At 38.8% G+C, this 18925-nt stretch overlaps 2 protein-coding genes across 5 annotated transcripts; one reads left to right on the top strand and one right to left on the bottom strand.

Annotated features, from left to right (window-relative positions):
• Window positions 1-3245: 3245 nt before the first annotated feature.
• Window positions 3246-5307, bottom strand: LOC120284408. The gene is made up of 2 exons (XM_039292029.2): window positions 4175-5307; window positions 3246-4001 (listed from the first exon to the last, which is right to left on the bottom strand). Exons 1-2 carry the CDS (start codon window positions 4813-4815, stop codon window positions 3758-3760), a joined length of 885 nt encoding a protein of 294 aa, XP_039147963.1. The 5' UTR covers window positions 4816-5307; the 3' UTR covers window positions 3246-3757.
• A 1285-nt stretch (window positions 5308-6592) lies between these two features.
• LOC27208212 (serine/threonine-protein kinase haspin homolog) lies at window positions 6593-18588 on the top strand. Of its 4 annotated transcripts, none has more exons than XM_039291387.2 (5): window positions 6594-6779; window positions 6834-6867; window positions 11939-12142; window positions 12204-12499; window positions 17335-18588. In XM_039291387.2, the coding sequence occupies exons 1-5, from the start codon at window positions 6694-6696 to the stop codon at window positions 17537-17539; spliced, it is 825 nt and encodes a 274-aa protein (XP_039147321.1). In that variant the 5' UTR covers window positions 6594-6693; the 3' UTR covers window positions 17540-18588. The 4 variants fall into 4 exon arrangements, with proteins under 4 accessions (XP_039147320.1, XP_039147321.1, XP_016026066.1 ...); XM_016183823.3 differs by having other exon boundaries at window positions 6834-7740; XM_044922395.1 differs by lacking the exons at window positions 6594-6779; window positions 6834-6867 and adding an exon at window positions 9213-9524.
• The last annotated feature ends 337 nt before the right edge of the window (window positions 18589-18925 follow it).

The raw sequence follows: 18925 nt of genomic DNA, 5'->3' as shown, positions 1-18925 counted from the left end.
GTATAAATATGTTAAGTGAGGCCTCAAAATGTTCATACCCCAGAGCTTGTGATAGTGCTGCAGGCGTACAGGAGATAAAGACGAAAACTGTTGCCTGGGACCTTATGGTCAATCGCTACAACAATCCAAATTTTAGTTCATGCAAATTATAAAAGTCGGTTGGTTGATTATTTATTATTAATCCTTTATTTCCACACACCCGTTAGGGTGAGGGTAATTTCTAGAATATGTTATTTCGGAGCTTATGCTCTGGAGTACCAATTATTACTAAACTAAATTACGATCTAGCTGCAGCTTGAGGGCTCCGGCCCGCTGCAGCGCTGCTGCCAAAGAGCCAGGTCAGCAGTTCTTCTTCCAAATTTCTAGATTCCAAATTTCCCTTTTTACTCCGTGAAAACTGCTTGGGTTAACTTGCATACTATGGAGGCACTGTACGGACTCGAACCAGCTTACAAAGAGGTTGCTGAATGTCTCAGGAGGGCGATCAACTTAGCTTACGACATCAGGGACTAGCGTCGCTTAAAACTAATCACAGGTGCACCACCTGTTAAGAAAGCTTACTGGTATCACTACAGAAGCTTGGAAGGACTCTTTTGGACTCTTTTTCCCACCTTTGACATATTGGAGAAGTTCCACAAATATACACAGAAATAAACGCTTGAGGACAAATATAAATCTAAAAGGACTGGGAGTGACATATTCATTTTTCATATTAAAAACTTAAACATAAAAAATACACATCAAATAAATCTAATAAATATATAAGCAAAATATATATTTGTTAATAATATTAAATACTTAAATATTTAATTATATATACCTTTTATGGTCGGAAACGCATTTTTCTACCTGTTACATACTTTTCAAAGAATTCAGTGTACCATTTAACTCTACTAAACCGTTATTCTTCACAAAAAATCCATCATCCGCCTTAGATCGGTCCAAAATCTGCTGCACAGCAATAGTTTATTTTTATTGTTACTATTAGAGGCGACCCATGAAATTATGTATTTTGCCTGTACTGCGGGCGCAATAAACATTTTCTAATGTTCCAAAATTACAGGGGCAACTTAAGAAAACATTTGAAGACCGAAAGTCCAGAACAGGATAGCCAAGATGTCTGAGGAAAGAAGAGGAAAGAAGCCCTTCAAGTTGTGACTAACCGCACCCACCCAACATGGGATGTCCGGGTGATTTTACGGAAACCACTCATTATGAATACTCCCCTATAGTGAGCCTTTACTCAAACATTCTCGAATGTGTTATAAAAACTGCTACTATAACCTTAGTAACAGTCATGTATACTGGAGCTGTAAAATAGGACTTACAAAATTATGGCTGGGTTCGAAAGTTACGCCGAGATACTTTATTTCGTTGACTTGCCTGTTACGAGTGAACGTTACACATTTGTTATTTTATTTTAATACAACTCAGTTACCGTGAGTTGGTTGACGAGTTGGGTTTTTGCACGGACTGGGTATCTGGACGGTTGAGGATCGCAGTGTAGTCGGTCAATCGTGGGAATATCCGCTGTGTAAAGGACCTTTAGAGTTGGGCCAAGTGCGCTGCCCTGTGGTACTCCTGTTTCAGTGTAGTTGTCGGATATTATTGTGTTGCACCTCATTTATTGTGAAACGCGACCAGACTACGTTCGTCAGAAACTCTAACGGTTCTCTGCGCGCACCAAAAGAATAGAAAAGGCGCCTGCATGGCGGGTGCCAAGCAGAAACGCGCAATTACTAGAAATGTCGTTACATTTAAATGATCTGCGACATATATAATATACATACATAATATATAATATACGTACATAATGAAAATGGAAAAGTCCTTTGTATATCTATATAGTCATATTTACCATATTAAACAAAATTAGAAAAGGTTTAGTCTAACAATCAGTCCTGTTTGACTCGGCTGTCTATCTAATAATAATTCATTGGAATTATATGTTTGCATATTACACGAATTATTAATAATCTGGTGATTAGTTGAGGTAATTTTTAGCCCAGTAGAGGATGAGTTAACACTTGTTATTGAGATTTGTCTTCCGATGGGCTGATACTCGTTTTTATGAAAAGTCACCGCGGCTGGTGGAAATCACCGCAGCTGATAAAAAAAATTAACAAAAATAAAACAAGAGACAAAAAAACGAGTTCCCCGACTATCAGATACACGTTACGCAGCTAGTGTGAATGCGAACGGGAAAATAAATTATTTTTCTGCGATATCGATGGATATAAAATGAGGATGGGAAATATAATGAGAAACGGCGTTAGAGTGGGCTTGGCAAAGTTTTTTGGCAAATCGACAGAAATATAAATGACTACTAAAATTATAAAAAATGTATTCAAAAAATTTTCAAAAATGTGTGGCAGTGGTAGGCGTGGCACAAATTTCTTTGGAAGATCGAAAGAAATTTAAAAGACTAATAAAATTATGAAAAAGTATCAAAACATTTTGCAGAAGTGTGGGCATGGCAGTTATGGGCAGTTCTTGCGTTAGAGTGCATGGAAAAAAAGTTTCTAGCAAATCGATAGAAATTTACAAGACTAATATAAATGTGAATAAATATCAACACATTTTTAAAAAGTGTGGGCGAGACAGTTTTGTGCGGCACCAAACTTGCGCAGCGCAGATTCAAGATCTGTATGCTAAACCTCAACCTTCTAGCTTTTACAGTTCCTTAGTCCTTGACGTTCATACAGACAGACGGACATGTCCAGATCGACTCGGCTAGTGATCCTGATCAAGAATGTACCTTATATAGTCGGAAACGCTTATGGAAGCTTTCCAGTGTGACAGCCCGAAAAATCGCTGGTTTTCGCGATTTTTTTTTTTAAGAAAAAATAATATCTAATCGTTAGTCAGTAATTTTTTTTGTATATTAATTGGGTGTTAAAGAATACAAAACAATTTTTTAAAGATGGATTTATTTATTAATTTATATCTATAAAAATGATGAAACAATTGTTGCAGAAAATGCCCTAGGATGTGGTGTCCACGTTGGGGGTCACAATTTTGATCTGACAAAAAACACAAAAAGATTATTGATCGGTATATAATTGGCTTTCGTGCTATGGAGGCTTTTTTTTAATTTTTTTTGCTAAAATGGTGCCGGTTTGAAGAAAAAGTATCGATTTTAGCATTTTTTTTTAGCAGTTTTTTTTACAAAAAAATAGGAAGATGTCAAAAAAAAAAAGCTTCCATAGCACGATAAACAATGACGTTAAGAATATTGTGTAAAAAATTCAACCCGATATCTTTAAAACTCTGCCCTCCAAATCCGACACCGTTTTGAAAAATGCTGTTTCGAGAAAAACGCGTTCAAAGTATCAAGTGAGGAAATTTTAGGTAAATCGTTTACTTACAGTCAATCAGCGATGCCAGGTCCATACAATATCCCTTCTGCTTCTTCGAAAAGATCGTGCTCAATGGATTGTTCAGTCCGACGAGCTGTCCTCGCCTCTTTGCGATCCAGGGACGCCCGGCGGTTTGCTTGGGTGATGCGCGCATTCTTGTACTTAGAGGCGAAATCTGCGGCGCTCGGTCCTATCATCCCATCGTCTCAAAAATTTTTAAAATTGGGTCGTAACCTTCATTGAAGGTGCACACAGCACACTGCGTAGCGATTTCTACTATCTGCTTGCCGCAGAATACGTGCTTTGGGGCTAGTTGCCACACACAGTGATTGAAGCTCTCGTTATTGTTTTGAGTGTTCGCGCCCGTACATCGTTCTAAGAGATCCTCCGTTGTTAGATCATCGTAAATCGTAAATCGGCTTTAAAACTTGTTGTACGTCTTCGTCGAGTGCTGGTGGATGGGTGTACTCCTCTCCTGTGGCCTCGGCCTTGCGCCATCCGCACCACGAATCTTCTCCCGGAGGGCAATACTCATGCTGAGGATTTTCATCAGTTGAGCTTTTGTGATGAAATGTAGCCCATATGGCTTTCCTCATATTTTCCACGGAATTGAAATTTCGCAAACTGCCAAGCCATAATATTCTGAGAGATTTGTCAATAATTTTAACGTAAATTAACTCTTTTCGGTTCAACAGCAGTTTTTTTGTTTGATTTTTTTTAATTTTCGGAGTACTTGAACGAGATCCTTGTTTTTCCGGTTCACTCTCCATTGCTTTGTCTTCGATTTCTTTTTGCCCTTTTTTAGTTGAACTAACCTTTTTCTTGCTTCGTTTCCCCTTTTATATACTCGCTCACGTGCAAAACGCATTCCTTTTTTTTTTACCGTCAAATCGTCATCGTACGGCTTGGCTTCTAATAACATATTGAATGTTTTTGTATCTATATACCGTATATAACCGTATTTCGCGTTGTGCAATTCTTCTGATCTCTTGAATTTTTCGATTATACCGTCGACTTCCATTTTTCCCGCGCTGTCTTCGTGATTGACGTTGCATTCGGATCCATGCGTCTCAAACCACGCCTCGTACTCGGGTGTTCCCTCTTGTCCTTTCCAGAATGCACAAGCCTTGCAGAAGCTTGATTTGACAGCAACATCCAAAATTTTGTTAGTATATTTTCCAATCACGGACACGATACCCATGCGCGACGTGAAACCGCGTTTCGACCACGATCCATCACCAGACACCGTCAGAATATCGCCCCGATTTTCTGCTTCCAATGTTTTTTTCTTCTCTTCGGTACCTGCTTTTTTCACGACGGCCTCGTATATTGATTTCGCTGAAATCTGCAGGATTTTCACTATTCCATAATTGGTGTTATTATTGAAGTTTGCAGTTAAATCAATCAAGGCGATAAAATTTCTAATGCCATTTATGCCGATGCCGACCAATCGCATGACAAAGCAGAAACGACGATTGATTTCATAAGTATTTTTTATCAAAGGACAAGAATCTATCTCGGCCGGATCTGGACACGAACACTGAACACAAATTTTAAAGCCCAATCCAAAAACCAAAAAGAACTCCTAAATCACATAGCTAAACGGACTATTATTGAGAATTTTGCTGCCGAAGTGCTCGCAAACGTTAGATCCGTTTCGATATCGTGTCGATTTGTTCCCTTGAAACCCGCGGATCTTTTTCGTTCATTTCGCGGATGTCTGCTTCTCGAGCCTTTTCTATCCTGCCACGTACATTTCTCTTTCGTAGATCTATCCATTTTGAATGCCGAAACCGAACTGAAAGACGAACCGGACTCACGTTGAAAGGTACACGAGCTGGTAGGAACGAGACAATAGAAATAACGGTCGCACGGGCAGAAGGCCGACGCGGCAGCTGTAGCGCTCCATTGCCTTCTTCCAAGAAATGCTGTACAGTAACCGAAATAATATGAATTTCGGCATGAAAATTTCAGGGAATATTCGGAAGAGTGTATACTATTCGATAAAAAAAAAAAAAAAAAAAAAAAAAAAAAAACATTTTTTGAAAATTTCACTTGGAAAGCTCCCTTATGCTCCCTTAAATACTTTTCGACAAATCTAGTTACACCTTTAATCATCGAGTTACGGGTATAAGCATACTTCTCGCAGAGATTATTCGCAGTCGAAACTGATATATGCGATTACAAATGCTCCCTTTATTGTGTTTAATAGCTTATTGTGTTTACTAGCTAATTGTGTTTACTAGCTTGAAACTTAAAACTTAGGCCTCATATCAAAAGCGACCTTGGCCATTGCATAAAAACACATGAGTGTACTTTTCTTTTTCCTAATTCAGCAAAAACTTGGAAAAGAAAATGAAATCTCCAAACAAACTGTGGACCAAATTTTCAATTTAATTTTATTGAAATACTGTGCCTTTGAACACGATCTGTGAGCGGAGTAACAAATATTTAAGGTTAGCGTCGGTATTTTTTAAACATGCGTAATTAAAAACATGCGTATACATGTAGTAATTAATATTTGTAGTTAGCATTGGTATTTATTATTCATGCAAGTTGGTTGATAGTTTGCTTAAATTCAAAAAATGCAAACTTCTCGGAAGCTATGGTCCAAATTGTTATGAAACTCTTTGCATAAATAAATAACAAAATTACAAAACATTTGAGATACCGATCATTTTGAAACAGTCTGTGTGAGCGGAGTAAATAATTTTTAAAGTTATCTTTTATGTTTAAAGCGGTCATTGACATGAATTGGCTGTGGTACTTGTAGAGGCATTCTTAAATACCTTTGAACTCCTTTCTGTATGGTCTGGTTTATAGCTGGACCCACTGTTATGCCATTATCTCAAAAACTGTTTATATTTCCTCTATGAAAAATATTCTAAAATGTGCTTTAAGAAATGTCCTTTAAGGTGGTCCAGCTTGCATTTTGGAACAGGCTCTGCGTGTGGGAGATGTCAGGAGGGGGTTTCAATTGCATATTTTATATGCTTTCTTTAGTCCTATAAACTTAAGTAGTATAAAAATAGTTAGAACTTTCTTTTCTTAAGATTATTACATTGCTATTTTTTGAAATTCACCTCCAAATAATATAAATAAATAACGTTCCCGTGTTACTATTTCCACCGTTCCTCCAATACCACTTACTCATCGACGTTTATTTGATGCACAAACTTGTAAATCAGCTATTTGGATGTATTGTGCAACAGTTTTGCTATTAACCTATCATACAGTTGTTATCGGTAAAAAACAAGTTTTACGTTATCGATTACGGCTGTTATCAATCGAAATGATTTAAGAATTACAAAAAAAATTTCGAGCATTTAATTTAATGCTGAGAAGTGTCAAAACAAAAATGGATTTTTTAGAGGAAGGTAGATGGAAAGATCCGTTTGATGAACTTTTGGACTCCAGAACGTAAGAGTAAACACATTTAATGCGTTTGAACTGAAATAATAGACTTGCTTCTAGGAAACTAAGTAAAATGAACATAGTAAAACAAAATGTAAGAGTACCCTATAACATTGACTCCAGTGTTGAAAATAGCAGCTACATAGAAATAAAGGAACCAAATTACGAAAACGAACCTTTAACTTTTGAAGATTGCTCTATAAAAGTGTACTGCCCCAGTGATTCTATATCAACTCCTTGCGATAAACGATTAGGAGGCACAGTATTATTTCAATCCGATCTCTCTCCAATTACTCACTTAAAACTTGAAGGGGTTGAACACAGTAGAGACAAATGCGCTGATACTAAAGAGTCAGATTTATATGTAAATGTTGATATTCCTTTTCAAAACATAATTGCCAGTCCAAAAAAAGGCCCTAATTTCGGGAAAAAGCGATTAAGTAACTCAAATGAGATGGTTACTGTTGTGCACCCTTCGATTTCATTAAATCCAGGAAAATGGAGAAAATCGCTAAACAATTTTATCAGATCTAAAATAAACGAAACAAATTTCACGAAAAAGGTAGAACATCGAAGTTCAATATGCCAGGATCGAAAATCATTAGTTTTGAAAGGTGAACATAAATTTGAGAATAAATGTGAAGAAGATGTTCTTAAATATTGCCATCAGTGTACACCACTTCCCTTTAATGCTACATACGAACAATATAAATTATTGAATTCTAAAAAGATTGGCGAGGGGGCTTATGGAGAAGTATTTCGTTGCTCGGCAAATCAAAAAGTATTAAAAGAGCATATCTCTGATATTGTATTAAAGATTATACCTTTAGAGGGTTCCACTGTAATAAATGGAGAAAAGCAAAAAACATTCAGTCAAATTTTACCAGAAATAATTATAACTAACAAAATGTGCAGCCTTCGAACAAGTAAAACTAATTCTACGAATGGATTTGTGAGCATACGCAAGGTAATTTTTAAGTGTTTTAAGCTTACTTTTATAAAAGAAGATATAAAATCATATTTATAAGCTAGTTCTAACTAACTGACTAAACGTGTTTATAAAAGTTTTCAATTTTTCTTCAAATTAATAATTATTATAACTAAAGGTATTTTTAAGAAACTGTAGAAATTGGTGATCGCACTTAATAAAATGTGCATTCGCTTGGATCGTGTTTAATAGTGTTATGGCAAAATTGGCATTGGTTCTCGATGGTAGTGAAAGTAATGTATTCGTGTGGTATTCTGGTATGTCGAAATCGTAGTCTTGTAGTCTTGAATTGTAGTTCCTTTGTGTTGCTAGCTATTCTAATCTAAGTGTTGAAGTACGGGATGGAAGTGTAGCTTATAAGTTAAGTAGCAGTAAGTAGCAGCTATTGCTGCATCGTCAAATTCATTTCCTGGAACCGCATGGTGGCATTGATATTGTTTCCTTCTGCCTGTTACATACCATTCATCGAATCTAGTATACCCTTTTACTCAACGAGCTACGGGTATAATAATGCCTTAATCTTTTTAAATTAATATTTATAAGGCACTGACGGCAAACTTCAAAAGGGGACTTAGAGCAGTATTTTTTTATATCATTAAAATTAAGTTCATCATTACTTCAACTTATAAATAAAATAAAGTTGTGATCTGAAATTGTTTTTATAACTTTTGTAATTTTAAACAAATTTTCCAAAAAAAAGTAAATACATTCTTCAAAATATATTTCATAAAAATAATACAAACATACATAGTTAAAAACAAGAGAGAATGCTATAGTCGAGTTCAGCGACTATCAATTACCGGTTACTCAGTTAGTGTGTATGCGAACGCGAAATTTCATAATATCGATAGATATTGCGGGCGTTAGAGTTGAAGTGTCAACAATTTTTTTTGGCAAATCGATAACAATTAAAGCGACTAAAAAAATTTGAAAAAATTACAATTTTTCAAAAATGTGGGCGTGTAAGTTTTGGGCGATTCTAGAGCGTTAGAGTGGGCGTGGCAAAATGTTTTTTTTTTTTGCAAATCGATAGAAATTTACAAGACTAATAAAACTGGAAAAATATCAACGCATTTTTCAAAAATGTGAGCGTGGCAGTTTTGGTATGTGGCGGTAGAATGGGCTTGGCAACAAGGGTCAACATCTCAGCCATTTAGCTTTTATAGTTTCTGAGATCTCGACGTTCATACGGATAGGCGGAAGTGATGATGATGAAATTTCGCGTTTGCATTCACACTAGCTGAGTCACGGGGAACTCGACTATAGCATTTTCTTTTGTTTTAAATTGGGGAAATGTGCTTTTTTGAAGACCAAAACTATACATAGCAGATATTGCTTATCGTCGACTTCCGATGAACTGTAAAAATCTAAGGATTTGAATTCAGGTCTAAACCAACGCTTGTCTTCTTTCGTGCACTGTCGATAAACACTTCATCACAATTGTTTACATATGTGGAGCTACATTAATGTTGGCAAACTTGCTGCGCATTCTGTATAGAATTAACATAAACTATTATTTTGTTTTTGCCAGGGTTCCCACAGGGGGTCTGGATTTTGCTCCTGCCGATGAGACCTACGCCGGGTGGGGGGTCGCGCAGCTCCGTCACTGGTTCCGTGTCGTCCTGGGGCTGGGAAGAGAGAGTAGGACAGGTGCTCCAGGGCCTGTCGCGATTAACCGTACCTGTGGAATTGTCGAGGTCCACCGCGAGAGTGCCGTTCTAAACGTGCCTAAGTGCCCCGATTCCGCTGTGCTGTGGCATTCTGTGAGTACCTGTTGGATCTCCTCTTTTGTCACGCATAGCTTTCAAGGTTATGGATCTGTTTTGTCTACGCTCAGCTTATAAAGTCTGTCCCCTTTTGGTCGATACTCACTTTATGGCCATCCAATCCACCGGCTGGGTCACTATCTTTACCTCTGCCTATGGGGCACTCGACAAGGCATCCGCCACTGCGTTAAACCTGCCTTTCAGGTATTGGACGTCGAACTGAAATAGCTGAATGCTACTCCTACTGGCGATCGAGATCACGTTCTCACCGCCGTCCCCGTCCTTAGTCAAGACTGCCTCTATTCCAAAATCACTGGCGTTTGTTTGCAACTTCAACTGCCTCGCATGACAGTACCGGCGCCTTGGTTAAGCTGTCTTTTGTTAGCTCAAATGCTGCTTTGTGTTTCTTTTTCAATTCGAACTTCTGCCCCTTCCTAATCAAGCTCTGCAGGGCTCCGGCATGCTCCTTTAAATTGGGTATGAACCGCCTACACTAAGACGCCACCCTCAACAAACTGTCGGGTATCCTTGTATTGCCGCCACCTTCGCTGGGTCAGTCCGGATGCCTTCCCCCCTCACCATAAGTCCCAGATACCTCAGCTCCTTTTGGAAGAAGTGGCATTTATCCGAGATGATCCGTAGATTCGCCGCCTGCAACTGTCTAAACACCACCTTTAGATTCTGAAAATGCTCCGATTGCTTCACCTGATAACCACGATATCGTCGAGGTATGCAAGGGCGAATGGCTCCATGTCCGTGTCCTATTATTGTATCCAATGCCCTCTGGAACTTTGCCAGGGTCGTTGTTAGTCCTTTCCATTGGAAGACATCCCGAACTGGTACAGTGAACACTATGATTTCGCGGATAATTTCGCTGCTTTATTGGCTTGTCATCCTTGATGTATATTTTGTGTTTCGTAATGTTACGTCATGTCTTCCGGTCTGTACACTTTTTGTTGGTCCTCCTTGTCTTCCTCCTTGCCTGCCACTGTTATTTCCAGCTCTAGAGTTTTCAGCATATCAGTCCGCTGTTAGCTCCTGCCAGGAAATCCATGCCCAAAAGGATATCCCCTGTCACCTTCTCCAGTATCATGAACGATATTGTGAATGACCTTCCTCTAAACCGGATTCTTCCGAACCGGACCTCCTCGTGTATATGCGGTCCTTCATGTTTATGCGGTCAAGTTTCACTTGTTCCGATAACCTCGTGAACCGCATTAGTTTCCGCAGTTCCACTTCCTAACGGGTTCGGTGTCCCGCTGTCTCAACTGATTAATTCTGGTCTACAGTTGTTTCTTATATCTTGGTTGCAGGAAGTATTCCTATTGCCCCGCCGTTAATTGCGCACATGTACCTATCTCGGACGGCGTTGCGTTCCACTAGTTGATGGCAGTTTCTTCCTCCAAGATTCCGAACTGCCCAATGTTCCATTTTGCTCAGCAATTCCAATGGGTTAGTGTTCGCTTGGTGCCCCAGTTGCGAAATCGGTCCACGATCTCTGTTTGCATCCTTTTTTCTGCTTTCCTCTCATTTGCTTCCTCCATCTCCATCTTTCCCACATGACATTTCTCTGGCAGGAATATAAACTTAGTCGTGGCCATGTAGTTGTAAAATAAATTTAATTGGAAAGGGATGGTATCATAAGTTAGACATTTTTTTGGAGCTCTGATCCGATTAGTCTGGCAAGAACGTAACGAATCTCGGATGTGCGAGGCAACTGGCAACGGGGGTTATTCCGGATCGTACTCCGGGTGGACCCGGACAGTAAACTATGAGATTATGTGGTTTCGGATATAACTGAAGTAAGATGACAAGGTTATAGAAGATTCCGGTTATATTCGTCATCTATGTTACCAAGTAAGCAAAGAGGTAGGTAAAATAAAAAAAAATGTTGCGAAATTTATAGAAAGTTACATGACTAATTAAATTATGAAAAGATATCCAAAAATTATTCAAGTTTGAGGGTGTGGCAGTTTTGGGCGTGTCCATTTTATGCGGTTTGAGGGCGTTAGAGTGGGCGTAGCGACATGGGTCCACAAATTTGCCAAATTACTTTGGGTTTTTTGAAAAGTGTGACCTAGCTAAGCGTCCACACCTACAATACTGTTGTGAAGCTTGGCTAGGGGTTGCGAACGAGATAAAATCGTATGACCAAACTAACTGTGGCGCGTTTGTACAAGGTTTTAAGAGGTGAAATTATTAAAACAAGAATTAGGAAGTCCGTCGGATAATAAATTGTTTGATTGAGGTTTGCCACATTAATAAATTTATTAACCCTTATATACCGTGAGGTGCTTAAAATAATTTATTAAAATATATAAATCGAAATGACAGTCGAAAATTATAAACTAAGCCATACAAAATCAAAATTTGAAAGTAGTGAAATGTAAAAAGACTGAACTTTCTTTAAGGTATCACTAGTTAAAGGAAGGTATCCACCACATTTTATAAATCTTTGGGAAAAGTATGACAACGAAAAGGGATCTGAGAATGACCATCCGGAACTTTTTGGAGACAATCAACTTTTTGCAGTCCTAGAACTAAAGTTTGCAGGAAGTGACATGGCAAATTTTAAATTTTTAAATTCCGAACAATCATATTACGCTTTAAAACAGGTAACGCGTTTATATATTTTTAAAATATAATAGATATGTAATTTAATAACTTTATTTATAGATTATTCTAGCGCTTGCTGTTGGTGAAGAAGCGTATCAATTTGAGCACAGGGACCTTCATTTGGGAAACATATTAATTGAATACACCAATAAGAAGCACGTAATTTGTACATTCAAAAACACTAAATTAACTGTGCCTTCAAAAGGAGTGAACGTTACTATTATTGACTACACTCTTTCAAGAATTACAATTAATGACTGCTGCTATTTTAATGACCTCTCAAGAGATGAGGAACTTTTCCAGGCAACAGGAGATTATCAATACGATGTCTATCGAATGATGCGGAATGAGGTTAAGTACGTAAACCATGAAAAGAAAGTGGCGTTTTTATTATAATTTTAAGAGAGAATGTCCAGGGTCTGTGTTCTGCATAATATTTTCTATAACATTTCTTTGCGAACACACATTACCCCATTCAATCGACAACTTCGCTGAACAGTCGGAATAGACGTCGATTTGATTTAATTAACAAATATTTCTTCTTTTTTACACGTTCATCGTAGTGTAAAACGGTATAACTCGAAGAATACAAGCAAAATAATTTTTAAAGAGGACTCGTTGCGTTCTCCATTCATATAATTTAAATTGTTATTCAAAAGATCAACAGGGAAATGTAATAAATAAAGTTTCCCTTCTAGAAGAGAGTTATTAACAGAGTTAAATGCTTTACTAAAGTCAGTGTGGGTGAAATCTGTTCTGAAGCACTGTATTAAAAAGGAAGTTAGCTCCAAAAGGTTTGTAGTTGTTAAGCTGCTTTTCATAAAACCGTGCTGACATGGTTATATAATTGACCTACAAAGGTGCTGCAAATAAGGAGTGATAACATTTCCGAAAAGATTTGTGATAACCGACAATTTAGAGATTCCTCTGTAATTGCTTGAATTCAATTTGATACCTTTTTTATGAAAAGGAATCACAAAGGACTCCTTCCATATATGGGGGAACTGTGATGTTTCCAGAGATAAGGTACACAGTTTCAGTAAAGGCTTGCACAGAATCTGAGCAAACATCCAGGAATTCCGTCGAGACCTGGCGAATAGACAAGTTTAACACGCTAAAGATCGTAATGCAGTGAGCTTTCGTTTAGAGTGGGGCAAAATATTAGATTCGACTTTGATGCCGCTTAAAAGTATGGCTATTCGGAATGAGGTAACGTAGAATACGTTGTTTGAAAGAACTTGGCAATTATATCGGCATATCAGTATTAAAAAAAAGCATGGAAGGGTAAGAAATGAATTTGCGCTTAGTGGTTACGAAATTATATAACTGTTTTGGATCCGAACTGGAACTTAAAACGGTTTAAGAAGCTCTTGTAACACTGACCTCGGTAAAATTTAACAAAGGCATGTGTTTGTGTGTGTGAGTGACTTCTGTGCTTCTCCGACACCGCGTATCATCTCCCCCTCTTCATCAAGGAGTTTCTGTCTGCCGTTTTCTGCACTCGGTGTCCTCTGGGGCAAAGCGCCTCGTCTTCACCTTTCTGGTCGATGCGTGCTCCGGATGTAAATCACTTGACAAGTGCATTTTTTAATCCTGAAGGGCCCGTCTTTTGCGATCCAAACCAAGGGACAGAGGAGTTAAAAAATGATTTAATTGCGGTATAAAAAATATTTATGGCATCCGTCTTTATGTTGCAGGAGTAAAGAGTCAGCTATAAAAATATTAGCCTCAGAAAGTTTATCTTGCGAAAACAATGAATTCGTTTGCTAGACTTTTCTGGTCTCTCTATTATTACGGTGCCTATGTCGATTATCACCTCAAAATAAAGATGATATGGATTCACTAATTCACTAAATTTGCCAAACTTTTTCCTTATAATCTAAATCTAAAAGACTGGTAGAGGCTCTTCACTATTTTATTGTCCCAAAAATTGTAGTGTCAGACAACGAGAGGGGACTTCTGTGCCCAACAGTCCTGAACTACGTGCGAACGCTAGATATAGAACACACACCCCAACCCAGAAGAGCGAAGTTAATGGCGAAGTCGAAAGGTGTCACTACATATTATTGGAAATATATAGGTGTCTCAAAAACGATCAAACAACATTCATGAATGCTGGGTTAGTCCAAATTGCAGTAGAGAGATACAACACTTCTGTGCACTCCATGATTAACAAGAAGCCAGCAGACATCTTCTTCGACAGATCTAGGGTAAACTATCCGGAATTGGATAGTTTTAGAAGGCAAACGTTAGAAGAGGTCAGAGGGTTGATAGAACGCAGGAAGAACTTAAAAAATCCAAATTTGAGTAGGGGAAGGCAGAAACCGGTCGTCTACAATCCAGTCGAAAAAGTTTAAGTGGCCAACAAGCAGATTAAAACTAAGGAGAAGCCGCGGATTCGGACCGAAGAGGTCTTGAAAGACACAGTAACGACTAAAATGAAGTCCGGATAAATGTTTCATAAATCCGATTTAATGAAGTGAAACAAGAAATCCGGGCTCTCCCTTCTCGACAAAAGTAATAACTTTTTTTTTAAATAAAAAAAGACGATACGTTTCACTAGCTCCAGGTAACTAACATCAAAAATAATAAAAAGCGATAAAAGACAAAAAAAAAAAAAAAAAAACAAAAATACCAAATCAAACACTTGAATAAGAAACAACAGATAACAAACTAACATAACAACATAAAAACATAACACATAAGCAACATAACATAAACACTCAAACAAACTTGCAAAAATACCATTGTTAACACAATACAGCATACAATAAAACCATATTTATTGTAAGCTTCGCTCTGACCTGCACATCTACAATTTGAAGGGCTGATTGTCCCGCTTCAACACGGTAATATCTGGGGGATCAACGGCGTCTTCAAGACGCACGTCGTCTTCGCACGTCGTTGGCTTTGGAAAAATGCGACAACTTATAGAGGAAATCGCTCAAGAAGCCGCTACCCTGGCGGACAGGAGTCCAGTACTATCTCAATGACCCCAGGTTGGGGTCTGGATGGAAATTGGTAGCTGGGACTCTCGACGCAGCTGACAGGAACGCGATTCTGGCAACTCAGAAAGTGGACTCGAAGAATATCGACGAACAACTGAGGATAAACTCCAGACTCTTTGACGCCACCCACGAGTCAATTACGCGAATAAGCAAGGTCATCGCAAAAGTAAATGCCATCGATGGGGACATCTACGCTACGACTGGTCTCCTAAGCAATGCTATCATCGTTGCTAACAAGTCTCGGAAGACACAAGGGCTTGCCAGCTAGCTAAGACGGGAATTCGAATCTGTTGGACCTTGGGGAGGTCGAGAACATACTGGAGGATGAGGCTAGCAATTTGCCTTACCAGAATGCCATCGAATTCTCCCGCCCCTCGATCATGACGAATGGGACCTTACTCTTGTACATACTGGCGTTCCCAAAGGTAGATGAGAAACTGTATCGACCTGTGCAGCTACATCCCGCGATCCACGAAGGGAAGCACTTAATGCTGCAACACCCCAACAAGACCTACGCAATACTGGGCGTTTGTCTGTCCATTGGCAACACAATGGTTCATCAGGAAAAGGAGCTGCTACAGCTGGAGGAAGACGGAGGCATTTCCCCCTTTCGAAGGGTGGTCACGCTACTTGTTCCTACCAGAAAAATAACCGACAACTTATTGAAGCAGTCGACAAAGGATCGCTGTTCTGACCACTTTAATGGAACTCTGGAAGCTGCCTCTGTGAAACATCGACTAGTGGGGACTTTTGTTGTCCAATATGACGACGAGGCCGTAACAGTTGGTGGCCGAAATTACAAGAGCTACTCAACCAGCCACCAACTGCAAATGACTGCAGGCTTTCTCTGGAGTACGTACATGACGTGAGTTTGAAGAACTTGGAAAATATTTTCGAGGGAGTAGTTGTCCTCATTCCTAACGGAGCCAGCATTAGCTCTGCTCATCTTTTCTCTCTTGTAATTCCTGTGGAGGAAATTGACCTCTACCCATGGACTACCGAAACCAGGAAATATCACCGTGATCCCGGATTCGCCCGTTACCTCCGGGCAGACCAAGATTACTTAATCTGCGGGACGCAGATCTTGAATATCTTGCACTTGTTTCCCCTTCCCAGCCTAGCTCGCTGCCACCACTGCAGCTGAGGTCATTGTTCTGCAGGCGGAGCAGTTCGTAGCCCGCCTCCATCGCAGCGTCAGCATCGGACAACAGGCTAACAACTCTGGAAACGGTGGTCGAATTTCAGCAGCGGAGCGGAGCTAAGAAAAGGAACAAACCTTGTAATTCAGTGCAATCGATTAAGTCTGTCCGAGCAATCTGAAGAATCGAAGCTTTTATTTGATACCATTTAATCCCAAGAACGCATGGAGTTATTCCAAGGAAGTATTCGTAACTGCCTTAACTTTAATATTACCAAATGGATGCTTGGGGTCCGATAAAATTTATTCAGAGACGGCTGATATTAGTTTACCTAAATAAGTAAGTCAAATTTACATTCACGCTGTATTTAAATTGTACGTGCTTACATTTTCTGTAAGTAAGTATTCTATTTTTTTATTTTTTCCCTGTATTATAAATTTGATCAAACCACTTACATGTTCTTGAGTCGTGGATTATATTTTAAGTAAAATCGTAAGCCGCAACCTGTTGTGAAGGGGGGTGGAGGTGTAATAACCGAAGTGGCCGGCTGCTCTGTAGGAGTTCGGAGATCTTTTCTCCGGGTTGTGCGCTGTCCGACTTTTTGTGAGCTCAGCGTCGTTCCTGCATATGTTTGGAGAGGGAGAGAGACGACATTGGATACATATTTAAGATAAGAGCCGATAAAAAGGCGCAGATGAGGTGCCGTACAACATAATTATGCTTACAATGTTTATAAAGATGATTTTTATGATCTGCACCCCGCTGAAAGAGTGACTTTCACCTGCTGGTGTTAATTCCTTACATTTTTTACGTGAGCCAAAAACAAATTTTAATAACGCTTTCGGTCGTCTATACATAAATAATAGCTTATTGTGCACACGAATTTATTGCGAACTAACATAGAAATTAGGTATTTTATTAAAGACATTCATAGTTACGTGGCTGGCCGGAAACATATATTATATACGAAATATTAACATTTAAATATGTTAGACCTTTAACCAATGTTGTAAATAATTATTTTTTTATTTTCTATTCTTTAAGGAACAACTGGTCATCGTTTTCACCAAAAACAAATATCATATGGCTGTCATATGTTATCGTTAAGATACTGGATAGCGTGAAATACAAAAGTATCAATACGAAGGTTCACAGGATGTACATTAATAAAATAAAGGAATTGCAAAACATTATAATGACATTTCAAAGTGCTTCTCAATGCGCAAATTATTTGTTTAATTTAAATTAAGATGTATGTTACTGATTAAAAAAGGTTTCAAAATATATTTAAAAGTGAACTTAAAAAAATTCAACATAAAACAATCTCTTAGGAATTAAAACGACACACGCACTCATCGGCAATGTCAACAAGACGAGCGCCGGCTCTCTTTACGCAACAATGCATACTTTGATTTCGTCTCGCCGCAAATTGATGATCGAGCACCCTCACTAACTCGAAAAAAAACTTTTGCTCTCTGTGAACGATAGACCGCGTTCTTGCTCTCCCTCTCTGCCTGCTTCGGCACACAAGTCGTGGAGCGAAGAGACAGCCTCTCCTACCCCTCTCTACATTCGGCACCAAACGAACATTCCGGGAAACTGTAACACTGATTTAACAAGTGTCACTACTACCACGACAGCAACTTCGTCAGCGGCTCAACTAATTATCGCAGTGCCAGCTGTTAGTATTTCAGCAACAAAAAAGAACCAAAACAAAAGCAGAAGACGATTCCGACTGTGCAGACTGGTATGGATCGCTACATCGAAATCAAGAAAAAACTCAGGCCGCAAAACAATAAAGCGGTTAATCAACCCGAAATAAAAAAAGCCAATGAAAACTCTGGAGTTAACAATTCAAACCGATATGCTATATTGGCGGATTCTGCGACCGAACAACACAATGAAAAACCAAAAAAGACCACGGCCTCCACCTATATTTATACGAGAACAGAATACAAACGCACTCGTAAATAAACTCGTTGCATTGGGTGGTGACAGCGAATTCCACATTATCCCGCTTAAAAAAGGAAATATTCATGAAACAAAACTACAGATTCAAACAGAAGCAGACCACCCTATAGTGACTAAATACCTAAATGAAACAGCGTGTGGCTATGTAAAGCATGTGCCTTGTAGTTGGTGATCTATTGGACTGCCACTCCTTTTGTGGGCGTTGTTTGTCTAATACCAGCCGTTCGACTTCCGAAATCATATCCCCGACGGAGCAGGGACCCACCCACCACTGGAGATCGAACTAATATGTAAAGTGAATTAAAATATAGATCAAGAAAACGAAAAGTGTTTGGTGTCGTTACTGGTACCCGGGGGATCACGTTTAATTTAAATTTGGTGGGACGAACACACGAAATCTTCTGAGCTAGCCGCACATCTCATGTAGCAAGCAGACCAATAAAATCATTCCGTTACACCTTTACGAATAATTTTTTTTTTAAATTAATTTATTTATTAAGGCATACGGGGAAGTCTTGGAGCCCCTTTGTGTCCTTCTTATCTACTCAGCCCATTTGGGCTCTCCGGCTAACTATAGTTAGCATTTTCACATTTACAGTAATTTTACTACAATTACATAACAATCACATATAAATAGGATTTAAGATAAGCGTCAGCTTCTGCT

The sequence above is a fragment of the Drosophila simulans genome, chromosome 2R (assembly GCF_016746395.2).
Source record: "Drosophila simulans strain w501 chromosome 2R, Prin_Dsim_3.1, whole genome shotgun sequence".
In the NCBI taxonomy this organism is placed as follows: Eukaryota; Metazoa; Arthropoda; class Insecta; order Diptera; family Drosophilidae; genus Drosophila; species Drosophila simulans.
This window is presented reverse-complemented; position numbering and strand designations above follow the sequence as displayed.

Bases quoted from the DNA above. Each gene is read 5' to 3' on its own strand.
- LOC120284408 (XM_039292029.2), bottom strand. From the start codon at position 4,815: ATGCGATTGGTCGGCATCGGCATAAATGGCATTAGAAATTTTATCGCC. The intron at 4,002-4,174 runs GTTAGTTCAACT...CAAATCTCTCAG, and splicing joins GGAAACGAAGCAAGAAAAAG to AATATTATGGCTTGGCAGTT.
- LOC27208212 (XM_016183823.3), top strand. From the start codon at position 6,694: ATGCTGAGAAGTGTCAAAACAAAAATGGATTTTTTAGAGGAAGGTAGA. The intron at 6,780-6,833 runs GTAAGAGTAAAC...ACTTGCTTCTAG, and splicing joins GAACTTTTGGACTCCAGAAC to GAAACTAAGTAAAATGAACA. The intron at 12,143-12,203 runs GTAACGCGTTTA...CTTTATTTATAG, and splicing joins CATATTACGCTTTAAAACAG to ATTATTCTAGCGCTTGCTGT.